The 12,300-nt window shown below is 60.9% G+C and overlaps 1 protein-coding gene across 2 annotated transcripts in view; it reads left to right on the top strand.

Moving 5' to 3' along the window:
• MAP1S (microtubule associated protein 1S) overlaps positions 1-12,300 on the top strand; it is a 30,117-nt gene that overhangs the window by 3,939 nt on the left and 13,878 nt on the right. For both annotated transcript variants that reach the window (XR_012156189.1, XM_073324175.1), the window contains exons 2-4: positions 4,272-4,373; positions 10,623-10,705; positions 11,085-11,225. Coding sequence is in view for 1 of the 2 variants with exons in the window: in XM_073324175.1 (XP_073180276.1) it covers positions 4,272-4,373; positions 10,623-10,705; positions 11,085-11,225 (326 nt within the window). In the remaining variant the exon portion in view is untranslated. The remainder of the gene's footprint in view (positions 1-4,271; positions 4,374-10,622; positions 10,706-11,084; positions 11,226-12,300) is intronic.

Consider the following 12,300-nt stretch of genomic DNA (forward strand, 5'->3'; position numbering starts at 1 on the left):
TTCATTCCCTCTGGGACATCTGGCATTGGCCACTATCGGAAGACAGGCTACTGGGCTAGATGGACCTTTGGTCTGACCTAGTATGGTCGTAGTCATGTAATGGCAGATTCTCTCCCCCACCCCCTTATGGCAGCCAGACCTGTCCTCACTCAGCAGTCATCCCAGTGGGTTCTGTTCCCACACTGGAGGGGTGGGGGGGACTCTGCTTAGAGCAGGAGTCTGGGAGTTCGGACCCCTGGGCTGTATTGCTGGCTTTGCCAGGAACTGACCTTCACATCCCAAGTGCATGTCACTGGACATCCATGCCTCAGTTTCCCTTCAGTGTAATAGGGTTGATGATTTCACAGGAGACTATTTACAAGCCCCGAGACTCAGTTCCATGAACAAAAGTATCAGGGACGGGGTTGGGGGCAGACTCCGGATCTCTTCTCTGTTGCAAGCACGCTGATACCACACCTAGCTAGCATAGTGTACTGTGCTGGTGGTCCAGCTGTCCCTCTTTTGGCCTGGCGCGCAGTCACCCAGCAGCTCTAATGCAAATGTAGGGGAAGCCTCTTAAGTTACTTAAAAGCCTGGGTGACACTATTAGCACTGGCTCTGTTCTTATCTGGCTTGCTGTGGATGTTGCTTTCCGTTTTCCAGGCCCCATGATGAGCTCAGCCTCCGGCTGACACACTGCCCTGTCATGCAGGCCTCTCTCCTGACACCAAACAGGAAGCGAGCCACAAAGGGATTGTAGTCAAGTGTTGTGTACAGCCGAGGTGGCGATAAGTTCCTGCCCCGTTGGGCTGTTGCTACAGTCTGTCAGGGGGGTTTCCTAGCATGTTGGCTGAGTTCACATAGCAGCGAAACACTCTCCCCATTGCGGTGTGAGTTTTGGGCCGGATGCTGCCCCAGCAAGTTCTCCGCTTGGAATGGGTGGCCGAGGAGGCAGAATGCAATGCAGCTGGGTCATCCCCGGCTTGCGCAGGTCTCTGCAGCGTAGGCTCTCATTGAGAAAGGCAGGGCCGTCCTAGTATTGTGCCCCCAAGAGGCCTCTTCAGTCACAGGTGCTGAATGAGGCAGCCTGGCTCTGCTGCCTTGTGCAGGAGATCAGAGCAGTTCCAGTAAGTCTCCGTGCAGTAAGGAGCTGGGGAGAAGATGGGCAGGTCGGATGGGTTGGTAAATGCTGAGCTGCAGAACAGCACAGAGCCCAGCTGTGTGGCGCCTGGCTTCCAGACTCTGCTTGAAGGAGGTGTGGGAGCCAGTTGCAGAGTGACCCTGCTTTGCAGCAGGATGTGACTTGAATTCGTTGCAAGAGACCCGTGTTAACCCAGTCAGTGTATGTGAGCAGGGACTAGTCAGCGACTCCAAATGCAGGTGAAGTGACAGCCATCGTCACTGAGCTTTACTTAGCCACAGCTGGTGCCGTGCCAGCTTCCCTAAACTGCCCTGCCAGCACACTGTAGCCCTGCTTGGCAAGGGGGGCTCCTGTTTGCTGGCAGAGACCAAGGGCTGAACAGGCCAAGGGTGCTGTGATGTGAACAGCTGTCCCTGGGGAGCTTGCCTGTGAGCAACTGAACTCCCATGGGGGCCACCAAACAGCGTCTGGTAATGACTGAGCTGCTACTCATCTGGGCCAGGGTTTGAACCCGTGACCCCCAGGAAGGAGACTGAGGGACTGTCACTCTGGAAGAAGGCCGCGAAACTGACTCCTAGCCTGGAACGCAGCTGGAGCTGGTTGGTCGGGCTGCATGGCATCTGGGCCGCCCTTGTTGCTCATGTCTCTAGATCTGGGTTGTGAGGAAGAGTCGGTCTGGGAATCTCACTGGGGCAGCTGCAGGTCAGGGGGCAAGAGGGGCCCTGGGCTGGACTAGAGGGGCGGTCCGTGCAGACATGGAAAAGGCTGTGTCTTGCGCCAGCCAGCCCGGTAGTCTTGTGGCGGTGGGAGGGAAGGTAGAAGTACCTTTGCTCACTACCTCTTTTCTGCCAGACAGGTTCTGCAGAGAGGCTGGAGGCAAAAGCTCCCGCAGGCACAGGCCGTGCAGCTGCCTTGTGGACTGGGACTGCAGCAGTCTGGGGGGCCATGTGTGATTGGGCAATTCCTCCTCTGTCAGCTGCAGCACGGCAGCGTCCGACTCCCTCACTTACTGAGGGGAGCGGCTCAGACCCTCACCAGAGCGACTGGACTCCTGTTTGAGGCCTGGGTTCTCAGGACGCTGAGGCAGGGTCGGGGGGCACAGCACTGGCCTGTTGGGTCCAACCTGCCTTAGGCTGAATGTCCCAGGAGTCGGGATCCCGGCTGGAACCTCCGTGTTCCTTGCTGCTGAGCATCGACACAGCCCCGTTACACCAGGACAGCCTTAGTAGCTGTTGCTCCAAAGGCCAGGCTTGCTGGGTTGCCCGTTGCTGGACACAAGTCCCTTCTCTCTCTGGCAAGGGTTCAGGGCAGCACTTGACTCGACGCTCCCTCGATTGGCACGGGGGGGCTCCTGCTACCTTTGCGCTGCACTGACCTTTCCCTCGTGAGGCTGGGAGTGGCTCTCACTAGCCCGGCCCCTGTGGATATCTGCTGGCACTTTGCCCTTTCACTAGCCAAGTGGCAGAGGGAAATGGCCTGTTGTTGCCAGAGCCGGAAGCCTATTCCTCCCCCATGGCTGTTCGTAGGCCCCCAGACTTGTCTGTCCCAGGACACACCCTGCCAGGCAAGAGGGAGGATGAGGAACCTGAGGGGCTTCCAGCAATGGGGGCCAGTGGCAGCAGCTTGTGCCCTGGGCTGGGGCAGCTGTGCGGAGCTGTCAGGGTGCCCGGATCATGCTGCATTTTATTGAAGGAACTCTCTTGTCTCCTAAAAGCTGCTCATGTTTATAGGCGACGCCTGCAGGGCTGGACACTAGCCAGACGAGTTGTGGGCCCTGCCTGGGAGCGCTTATGCTTGCCTGTGGGATTGAGGACGGGGGGCGGGGGGAGGTCAGCACAAGCCTTTAGTGCCACTCACTCTGATCAGCCCTTGAGAGCAGGCCTAGCACAGGGGCTGCGGCTTCTAGTCACTTTATCTCTCCCTCCCGCTCTTGCAGAAGTGACGGCAAGTGCATCGTATTGCACAGCGTGTGTCTGCATAACCCCTTCCCCTCCCCGCATGGCGGTGGGGAGGGCTCTGTGTGCACGGCAGGGTTGTTCTATTGCGTGTGCTGTAACCTGGCCATCCGCTCTGTCCCCGAGCCGGGAGTAGCACCTGCCTTGGCTGCGAGCGGCTCGGCTCGTGTGACCCTGAGGGCTTACAGTGCAGGGTCACATGCTCTTCCCTTCGGTCCATTTTGTGTATTCCCTGTAACTTGCCATGAGGGGCCAGCGACCCCTGGGCAGAGCTCCCATCCCTGCTCCTTGGGCTGCTAGCTGAGTAGGGCACCATTCCCCCGGCGTGGGGCACGAAGGTCCCTGTAAGGCGGCAGGATTCTCTCCGGATGGGGCTGGGTGCGGCATGCCCTTTTGGCGGAGGCTGTCGCAGGGGCCTGCGGCTGCTTTTCAGCCCTTTCTGCCTGATCCGGATTGTTCCGCAAGACAGTGCTATGTCAGGGATTAAAGACCCTGGCAGGGGGGCTTGGTTCCCCCGACTTACCTGGCTGGTAACTGATCCTCCCCCCACATGCAAGAGGAGAGCAAGAGCAGACCCACTGCTAGGTGGCTCCCTGCTGACCCATTCCCCCCTCAGCATATTCCTCATCTGGGGCAGTTCTGCTGGTCCTGGTTTCCCTTCCGTGGCTTGTCCTGGCCTTGCAGCTGCCTGGGCAAAGGGGGCCCTATAGGGGCCTGCTCCGGGTGCTGGGAAAGCTCTTCCTTAAATGGCTCAGTAGGAGATGGCTGGGGGCTGACCCGTTTGATAGCCCAGGATGTCCCGTAGGTCCTGCCTTCTCCCCAGGACTCGCTGCCCGTGCTGCTGGAGAGGAATCTGCCCTGCCAGCTAGGCATGTCCTCTCCCTGTCCCCTGTAGCCAAGTTCGCGCAGGGTCCCCAGTGCTTGCATTCCCCAGGGGTGAAGCCCTCGGAGCAGACCGATTGCTCACCCTGTGCCAAGGCAGCTGGCCTCGTTCCACGGGTGGGCAGGGAGGCAGAAGCCACTGCGGGTGAAGTTGTTTGCCCAGCGGGGCTAGTGTCACAGCCAAGATCAGCCCCTGGGAATCCCAGCGGTGGCTGGTCTCCGTGAGCCTTGTGCCTCTCCTGGCAGCGTTGGGGTGGGGTGGGCTCTGCACCCCTTTGAGAACTGTGGGTGCTGATTGTTTTTTCTCCCCCCAGGGATCCGCTGCTGGGACATCGACCTCGCCTCCTGCAACCTGGACGAGCAGCTGAAGCTGTTTGTGTCCCGGCACTCGGCCACTTTCTCCAGCATCGTGAAAGGTAAGGGCGATTTGCCAGGCCTCTCCTGTCTCCACCTTCCCAGCTGTGCAGACCCCGAGGCGGCTGTGAGGGGCCCAGCCCTCTGCCGGGAACAGCAGCCCAGCTGTAGTGGGCTTGGCACCTTGCTGGAGATGGCCCCCTGTCTGCACGTTGCTGCTTTCAGATGGGTACTCCGCAGTGTGAATTTCCAGGGACTGTCCTGTCCCTGCACCCTGCGAATTCACTCATCCCTGGAGTATTTAAAGGAGCTCTCCAGGCTGCTTGGCCCAGAACTCGCCCTGCTCTGGTGTCGGGGGGAATCTCTTGCAAACCCAACTGACTGTCTGAACGTTGCTGGAGTGAGGCAGCAGCTCTGCTCCGAGCGGGCCCTGCCGTGAGCTGGGGGTGGGTTTCACAAACACCCACCCTGCTGTGGAAGCAGCACTGGAAATAACCTGTCTGGGGTACTCCAGTGCCCCCCAGTATCTGAGCATCTCAACTCCTGACTGCTCCCTGTGAGGCAGGGGGTGCATAGGGCTGGTCCCCTTTGCTCCAGTTTCTGGGGGGCTGCGGTGGGAGGGCAGGGTTGTATGACACTTGGATCCATGCTGGCTATGCCCACCAGGAGCAGATGGCAACGTGTGCCCGGACACATCCAGCAGCAGACGCAGCGTCTGGGAGCTCGTGTTCTGCTCGGCATCAGCAGAAACCTCACGTGACCCATTCCACGCATGCCCGGCCTGGATCTGGGTGTTTAATTCGTGTTGCAATCTGTATCTCAGGCCAGGCTGCCCAGGGAGTTGCAAATAGACATGGAGGCAGTGCAGTCCTTCCTGCTGTGTGGGGAGGGGTCGCTCCGGGAGTTGCCTGTCGGCTGCAGACCCGGACCTTGCCCTCTCCTGATGGTGTTTTGCTGGGTTGGGCAAACATTTAGCCAGGGCTACAAAGCTGCTTCTGTGCAGAGTTGCTTGCGTGTGCTCTCCCTCAGCTGATGCCTCTGTCCTGGCCCCTCCAAGCAGACAAACGCGCTCATTCTTCCTGGGGAGCGGCTCGCAGAGGGGTTCCCGGGCTGGGAGGATGGGCCGGCGGCCCTCTCCACGCACCTTCCAGTGAGGCCTTGTCACACCCAGGCTGGCTTCTGGCTACGCTGCCCCACCGCCTTCAGCTGCAGTGCCTAGACTTGGGCCGGCCCTCCCCGATCGAGGGACAGGCTTGTTCCGTCTACCTCGCTCGCAGTGGGACGTCTTGACTCCAAGTCAAAACCATGCTGTAGCAAGATACTCCCCTGCTCATCTTGTAGGGGGGAACCGCTGGTTCACCACATCTGTGCCTAGACACAAGTGTTGGGGGGATCCCTGCTGCTCCACTGTGGGGTTAACCCACTTTGGTACTGCTTCCCCTATGCCCTTCTCTAAGGCATCCACGGAAGGGAGCTTCTTGCATGAGGGTCTGAGCTCCCTGTTGCTTGTCAGGCGTAGCTGGGTCCTGCGGACTATCCCCTTTCCAGGGGGGCTGAAGAGCTCGAGGACCCCAATGGGTGGAGCAGGACGTTGGCCTGGCTGTGCTTTCCTAGCATAACCCCTGCAGGCTGGCTGAGGTGAAGCCAGACCTTGTGCTCCGGAGTGGGGAGCAGCGTGGCTGTTGCCGGGGGTGCTAGGCGCTGTACAGACGGAACAGCGCCCCTTCCCCAAGGAGATTAAAGAGCCTCCCGTGCTGGTAGCATCCCTCTCCTGTGGCACAGGGAGAGCAGAGGCACCGGTTGGGCTGGGTTCAAACAATGTGGGCACCAGCTAGTGCTGCTGCTATGGGTAAAACCCTCCCCCAGCCTCGGCTACCAATGGGGCGCCAGAGAGAGAGAGACCAGCACGTACACTGCCGTGTTCCACGCGTCCAGCCTGGGGAGAGCCTAGGGTCGCTCCATCAGCACTATTGTCCCCACCGCCCCGGGCTGCTGCTGGGGCTGGACGCGTGTCTGATCCCTGGTCCTGTCAATTCCCGCGCCGGGGAGCAGGCCGGCTCTGTGCAGCAAGTTGCTGAGCTGCAGCCTCCGGCCTGGCGTCGGGGCTCATCTGTTGCCTTGTGATCTACTTGGGCTGCGGCACGTGCTCCGGTTGGGAGGTGGGGTGAGCTGAGACCCGTGCAGCCGCTGGCTGGGAGGGGAAAGGGGCTGGGGCAGCTGCCAGGAGATCCCTGGCTCTGCTCCCTGCTGGTGTGGCTGTCTCGTGACCGCGGGGCCGGGAGAGGTGGCTCGTGGGCTAGCGCTGTGTGGCATCGTTCCCTCGCTGTCGGTCTTGGAAGAGCCGCTGATCCTGTCCGAGGGGCTGGGCCGTGCACAGGGGTCCCGACAGCCTGCAGCCCAGCACAGGGTCTCCTTGCCGGAACGAGTGTGCTGAGGGTTTTACGGGCCTCTCTGCAGAAGTGACTGGCCATGGGAGAGTAGAAATGCCTTCGTTCCTGACCAGCTCAGGCTGCCGTGCATGTAACGGAGCTGGGCTGCGAATGCGGGCGCCTGCACGGAGCCCTTCCTCGGGCCCGTCTCTGGCAGCGGCTGGCCCTGGATGCGTTTGAGGAAGGTGGAAGAAATACCCTTGTGGGCTGGTGTCCCACATCCGCCTGTGTCTGGCTTGCTCAAGATCTAAGGGGCTGGCTTACACCCCAAAGCCGTGAGGTTAAAATCCCTTCTGGGTGCCCCGGCCGTGAAATGGGCTCCCTGCAGCCAGCGCTGTGCTCGCCTTGCTCTCCCTCCTGCCCAGGTGTCTCCGGCTGGCTCCTCCAGTCCGGCCAGACCAGCCTCCCCGGGTACTTCCTTTAGGGTTCGTTTGTTTGCTCTTCCAAACGAGCTCTCTGGAAACTAGGGCGGCTGCACTCAGAGGCCCCTTCTGTGCACGGGGCTGGGTGGCTCGGGGGCTTGGTAACCAGATAGGGAGCCGCTGACCCCCCAGGCTGCTGATTCAGAGGCAGCACTGACCGGCAGTAACGGAATCGCTGCTTGCCAGCAGCTGCTCGGTGGCCCTGTGACATGGGCGTGGCAAGGGGTGTCCCGTTTCCAGTCCAGGTGCTCGATCAGCCTTTGCTCTGTGGGAGGCCAAGGGTGGAAGGGACTATGGACCGCTCTGGGGAGGCTGCAGCTTCCAGCCCAGCTCAGGTGCTCAGGCCTGGACTGAACCGTTTTTGTTCTGATTTAACTGTGGGTTGGGTTGGGACGGGACATCTCTAAATGGACAGTGGCCCCTGTTACAACGGGATGGTGCTATAAAGGTGCCACGTGCCAGGAAGGTTTAAGACCATTCCTGTGTGGGAGTAGCTAGCAGGGTGTGAAATGCCTTCACTCTGATACAGCTGCGTCGGCACTGGGAGGTTGGTCTGCTCTAATGATACTGGGCTGGCTTAAATGGGTCCAGCTTTCTCGTGTCTGAGCCCCTCAGCCCATCCCCCACCCTTGTGAGGCAGGGAAATCCTCACTCCCCCCCCCCCGGTTGTACAGATGGGGAAACTGAGTCAGTGACTTGCCCAGGGTCAGTTTCTGGCAGTGCAGGGAATTGAACGTGGGTTTGAGTCCCAGGCCAGCCCTTAGCGACTCAGCTCCCCCGTGCTGTGGAGTACAGGCCTCCAGACCCCAAGGCACTCAGCCCAGCAGCCAGCTGGCTCAGGGAGGCAGAATTTAACCCCCGACAGGCCTGTGCTTGGCAGGCTTGTGAATTCTCTTCGTTCCTGGGACTGAGCTGTAGTAAACCACTCAGCTCGCTGGCACCAACACCCTGAGGTGCCCTGTGGCCTAATTGTGCCTCGGATCTTCCTGCCCCCCAGACCATAAATTGGCCTTCGTGGGCCTGGGGCCCCATGAGTTGGGGCATGCAGAGCAGATTGTTAGCAGCCCAATGGAACCACTTCCTTCCATGCTCTGGGATTACGCTGAACACGTGGAGTTAAAGCCAATTCGGTTCCCTTCCTGGGGCACTAAACGTCAGGAGCAGGAGCCGTGCCTGTGGCTACCCGTTGAGCCTCCAGCCCAGTTCGCTAGGGGGCTGGGCTTCCAGGTTGTTTTCCTTTCCTGCACACTGAGCCATTTCTCTGCCCCATTGCTGCCCTCTAGTGAAGGGCAGTGCAGCTGTCTGCATTAGATGCCATTTGCATGGTGCCCAACTGCATGCCCGGGGGCACAGAGCTTGGGTCTCTGGCTTATTGGGAGTCTCTGCTCCGGTTGGGAGGTCAGGTGAGCTGAGACCCATGCAACTGCTGGCTGGGAGGGGCTTAGAAGCGGTACTCGGTGGTCCCTGGACACGCATTGCTCCATGCCCCAGCTCTACCCTTGGGAAGGAAAATGGGGCTGGGGGAGCAGTTTGTGCTGCCTTGGACCACCCCCGACAACCCCAGAAAATAAAGGTGGAGTCTGCCCCCCCAATGCCTGCAGGGAGGAGGAGGTGGTGCGCTGATGGCCTCCGGAAGGCAGCTTCTGTCCGCTTTGCCTTCCTGAGCTGGGGCCGCATCGTCCGGGCACAGAGCAGGAAATGCCAGTGGTCATAACGCTGCCCTCCAGCTGGGGCTGCAAAGGGCCAGCCCCGTGTGGGCCTGGGTCTCTGCTGGCCCATGACCTTCCTCGTGGAGGGGAGAATCACTCAGGTGTGCCTAGGGAGAGGGCTCCCAGGGTGTTTTCCCAACCCTGCAGTGGACTGGCAGGGCCAAGTCATCTAGCTGCTCTGGGCCTGGCCTATCTTCTGGTGGGGGGGCCAGTGGGGGAAGGGAGGCTGAAGTGGCCGCTATGGTCAATCATGCAGGGGGTCTGTGTGGTTCCCAGCTCTCCTGCTGATGCCTGGGTGACCTGGCCAGTCACTTCCCCTCCACGGGCCCTGCTCAATCAGTAAGATATGGGTTCTTTCTGCTTTCCATTTAAGCTCTTCAGGCCAGGGCCTCCCTCTCCCCATCTGTGGACCCCCAGGGCCTTGAGAGTAATGGGGGCAAGGGGCCGAGGTACCCATGGGGCCTTGGCAGAGCCGGCCACTTAGCAAGGCTGCTACGTTTCCCATTCCAGCCAGAGTGGTAGGGGAGCCCAGAGGGTTGTGTTCGTAGCTTAAAAACAATCCCTGTCCGGCTCCTGTGCTGTTGCCATATCGGGAGCAGAGCACAGGGGTGGGGGGTCCCTCGTGGGTTGAGTCAGCCCCTCCGCTTCCTTCCTTCCCCCCCCGCAGTGGGAAGGAAGTGTGTGTGTGTGGGGGGGAGGGGAGTCTCATCCTTCGACTCAGCAGATCTGCTGGCCTCTTGTGGCATCCGGGCTCACAGCTCTGCTTTCCGGCCAGTGGGGTCCTGCAGCGGCCGTGCCTCCAGCCTTGAACTTCAGCCGGGCTGAAAGGGGTGGGGGAGGCTGGGAAGGGGGCATGCAGCAGCGGGGTCTGTGTGTGGGCCTGTGTCCCTGCCTGGGCAGGCTGCCTGCTGCCAGAATGACTGGTCTTGCCTGGGGATGGCCAGAGCTTGTGCTGGGCAAACTCCCTGTCGCAGCTGGGTTCTGCAGTAGCTGCCGGCGCGCCGATCCCGTCCGGCACCTCTAGCTTTAGCTGGGATTGTGGTGTGTGCCGTCAGGAACTACGGGTTCCCCTCTCTCTCGCACTCGCCCACCGCCCTTCCAGGGGCTGCCTTGGATCGCCCTGCTTCCTGGGTGGAGAAACTGTGGCACAGACTTGGCACCTTGCTTCAGGCTACTCAGAGCCTGTGGCAGAGCCAGGGACCCAGATCTCTTGGCTCCAGGGCCTTAGCCCCAAGACCGGCCTTCCTCTGCCCCTCCCTGCGCCCTGCCTGACAGCTGTCTCTGCACTGCACTGCCTGACAGCTGTCTCCTTAGCCAGCCTTGTCTAAGTCCGGCACAGACATCTCCCTGAAACGCCACCCGGATGTGCTCTCCATGTCCAGGGTCCCAGAGGTGCTGGGGGGCAGTGCTGCGGCATTGCAGAGGGGAGCGGTGGTCCAGAAGGCAGGTGAACTGTGCACGCTCTGAACAGCCTCCTGGGTCAGCCAAGAGCTGCCTGGGGTTCCCTGCTCTGGGACGGGTTGCATATGTTGGGGCAGACCATGCCAGCTGAGTGCTGCATGGTATGCTGCCAGGCTCCTGTCTGGAGGCTCCTTGCTGCCCGGCCTCTCGCCATTCCATGAGTTCGTTGTGCCCTGGGCAGCCACCCTCTGTGCAGCTCTCGGGCCAGCCTGGCCCTTCCCTGAAGGGAGTGGGGGCCAAAACCTGGAGGGGAGCTGGTCTCAACGCCGAGGCCTCTTGTTCCTGGGCAGGTCAGCGGACCCTCCACCACCGGGGAGATGTCCTGGAGACACTGGTGCTGCTCAACCCTTCGGATAAGTCCCTGTGCGATGAGGTGAGCAGGTGGGCAGGGAACTGGGTTCCAATGGGGCCCTTACCATCTCGGGGAGGGGGGTGCTGGGGGGGGCAAGGAGGTGCCGGGCCACTGGCCACGAGCACCCTGCAGGAGTGTAGGGGTTGCATTCCCCTCCATGATCTTCTCACATCCTGTCCTCCTTCCCACTCCATCAGGCCAGGCGCCTGCTGCCTCCCCAGCCCAAACACCTCCCCCGCAGATACCTCCTCCCCCACCCCCCCCCGGGGCTTGGTCTCTGCTCCATTGTGTGGCAGCAAAGATCCCCTAGAGCTGGTGTAGGCCGGTGGGCCTGGGTGGCGGGCCCGAGCACGGGTGGGGTGGGTGGGGACAGCTGAACTCAACCGCCCTCGGTCCCCAGCTGCGGAACCTGATCACGGACGTGTCCCAGCACAAGCTGCTGGTGTTCGCCGGGCCCTGTGTGGAGCAGACCGGGGAGCTGATGCTGCAGACAGGCTGCTTCTCTCTGCGGGACTTCCTCCAGATCTTCACGGACAAAGAGGTGTGTCCTGGCACCGTGCCCGCGATCCGTCCCTTGGCGGCTAACCCTTGTGGCCGTGAGCTCTGGGCCAGGAAACGCCTTCCTTCAGGCAGCTCTGATTCCTAATGGGGCTGGGGGAGAGGCCTGGGTAATCCCATTACTGTCTGATGCGGAGACATGTCTCTCTCTCCTGGCTCAGGGCTCGTGTGCCTTTCCACCTCTGGCTGCAGGAGGAAACATTGCAGAACCTTGACATGGCTGCTGGCAGTGAAGGTGACTCCAGTGTGGGCCCCTCTGGACCCTAGTCACTTTTTTCTCACTAGCCCCATGGATCCTGAGCCCCAGCTGGAGTGGCTGTAAACTGGCTGAATGTGCAGCTCTAGGCACCAGCAGCGAAGCCCTGTGGGAAGGGCGTGGGGCTGGTGGAGTCCCACTCTCTAGTGGTGCTGATGGAGCTGGGCTGTTGCTCAGTGCTGCATCCAGAACTGTCCATATGAGGCCTCTTCATCCCCACCACCTAGCAGGCGTAGCAGCAGGTTCAGTCTTGCTGGAAGTCTGGCAGCCTCAGGTCCCCTTGCTGTGTGTGGCCAAGGCTTTGCTTCTCCAGCAGCCCTGGAACTGCTCCCCATGCCAGGCCCACGCTTCTGTGCAAACGTGGCCTTGCTCGGCAGTAGCATCTCTCCTTCCCCAGCAGGGAGCGCGCTCTGAATCACACCAGCAGCCAGGGCTGCTCAATTAGGAAGTGCAGGGGTGGGAATTGGAGGATCGGGTGCAGAGTAGGTGGGCTGCTGCCCTCGGCGCTCGTGGGGCATGTTCCCATGATGCAAAGGGAAGAGTCTGGGCTCGCAGTGATGATCGCCCCCATGCACAATCATCTGATAGCACAGACCACAGGGGAAATGATGCTGAGCTGAGTGACACTGCAGTGTCACGGCCAAACCTGCTATGGGATGGCCTTCCCCATATTGGTGAAGGAGGGCAGGGTGGGGCTGTCTAGTGGCTGCCGACTGGCCTCACCCCTCTGGGAACTCGTGTCTCAGTCCGGGTTGGAGGTGGCGTGTCTGTCTAACCCCTGGGATGGCCGGGCTGGAGCTCT

Source organism: Lepidochelys kempii, chromosome 25, assembly GCF_965140265.1.
Source record: "Lepidochelys kempii isolate rLepKem1 chromosome 25, rLepKem1.hap2, whole genome shotgun sequence".
Classification (NCBI taxonomy): Eukaryota; Metazoa; Chordata; order Testudines; family Cheloniidae; genus Lepidochelys; species Lepidochelys kempii.